General features: G+C 70.3%; 1 protein-coding gene across 1 annotated transcript in view; it reads left to right on the top strand.

The window, feature by feature from the left end:
* Positions 1-436, top strand: part of H696_06232 (hypothetical protein) — a gene marked incomplete at both ends in the record, with an annotated part of 6821 nt that extends 6385 nt beyond the window's left edge. The window contains one exon of the mRNA XM_009499980.1: positions 38-436. Within this exon, the coding sequence (XP_009498255.1) occupies positions 38-436 (399 nt within the window). The remainder of the gene's footprint in view (positions 1-37) is intronic.
* Between the last annotated feature and the right edge of the window lie 295 nt (positions 437-731).

The following is a 731-nucleotide window of genomic DNA, read 5'->3' as shown; positions in this document are numbered from 1 at the left end:
CCCGCTCCCCCCTCCCCGCCCCCGCCCCCGCCCGCAGAATGTCATCCCACTCGAGGGCGAGCTCTTCCCCATCTCCGTCGGGCGGACCTCGCGCACCCTCATGCGCTATCACGAGAAGCTGGCGCACACGGCTCCGATGCACTTCCACGCGGCCACCCACGGCGCCACCCGGTTGCTGACCATTCCCGAGTGCATGGCCGTCGTTCGGCACTATGTGGAGGAGTACAGCACGCACTTCGAGCTGCCGGAGTCCTTCCGCGCGCAGGCCGAGCGTGAGGGAGCCAACCTCGGCCAGGGGAGCCTGACTGGGGCCTTCGGCGCCGGCGCGCGTCTGGTCAACCACTGGCGCATGCGCTTTGTCGCGGCGGCCGGCGTCAGCGGCCTTGTCGCGCCCTCGTCGCAGGATGACGTGCTGTGCCTGCTGCAGGCCATGTAAGTGGGCCGGCAGCCGCCGCCTGGGGACGGGGCCTTGCCCCTCGTCCTCCCTCCTTCCCCCTTCCCCTTCCCTCTCTTCCTCCCCCCCTTCCAGTAGATCCCCAATTCCCCCCCCCCCATTCATTCTTCTCGCCTCCCTCTCCTTTAGACTTCCTCCTCCCTCAGGTGGTGCGTGCGTGTGTGGGAGTGCGTGGCCTTCCTCGTGGGCGGCTAGTGTGCGCTCGCATGGGCGGGCGTGGCCAAACGGGGGGGGGGGGGGGTGATGGCCCGGAAGGGTGCCGAGGGGGGACCCGGCG

The sequence above is a fragment of the Fonticula alba genome (assembly GCF_000388065.1).
Source record: "Fonticula alba strain ATCC 38817 unplaced genomic scaffold supercont2.34, whole genome shotgun sequence".
In the NCBI taxonomy this organism is placed as follows: Eukaryota; order Rotosphaerida; family Fonticulaceae; genus Fonticula; species Fonticula alba.
This window is presented reverse-complemented; position numbering and strand designations above follow the sequence as displayed.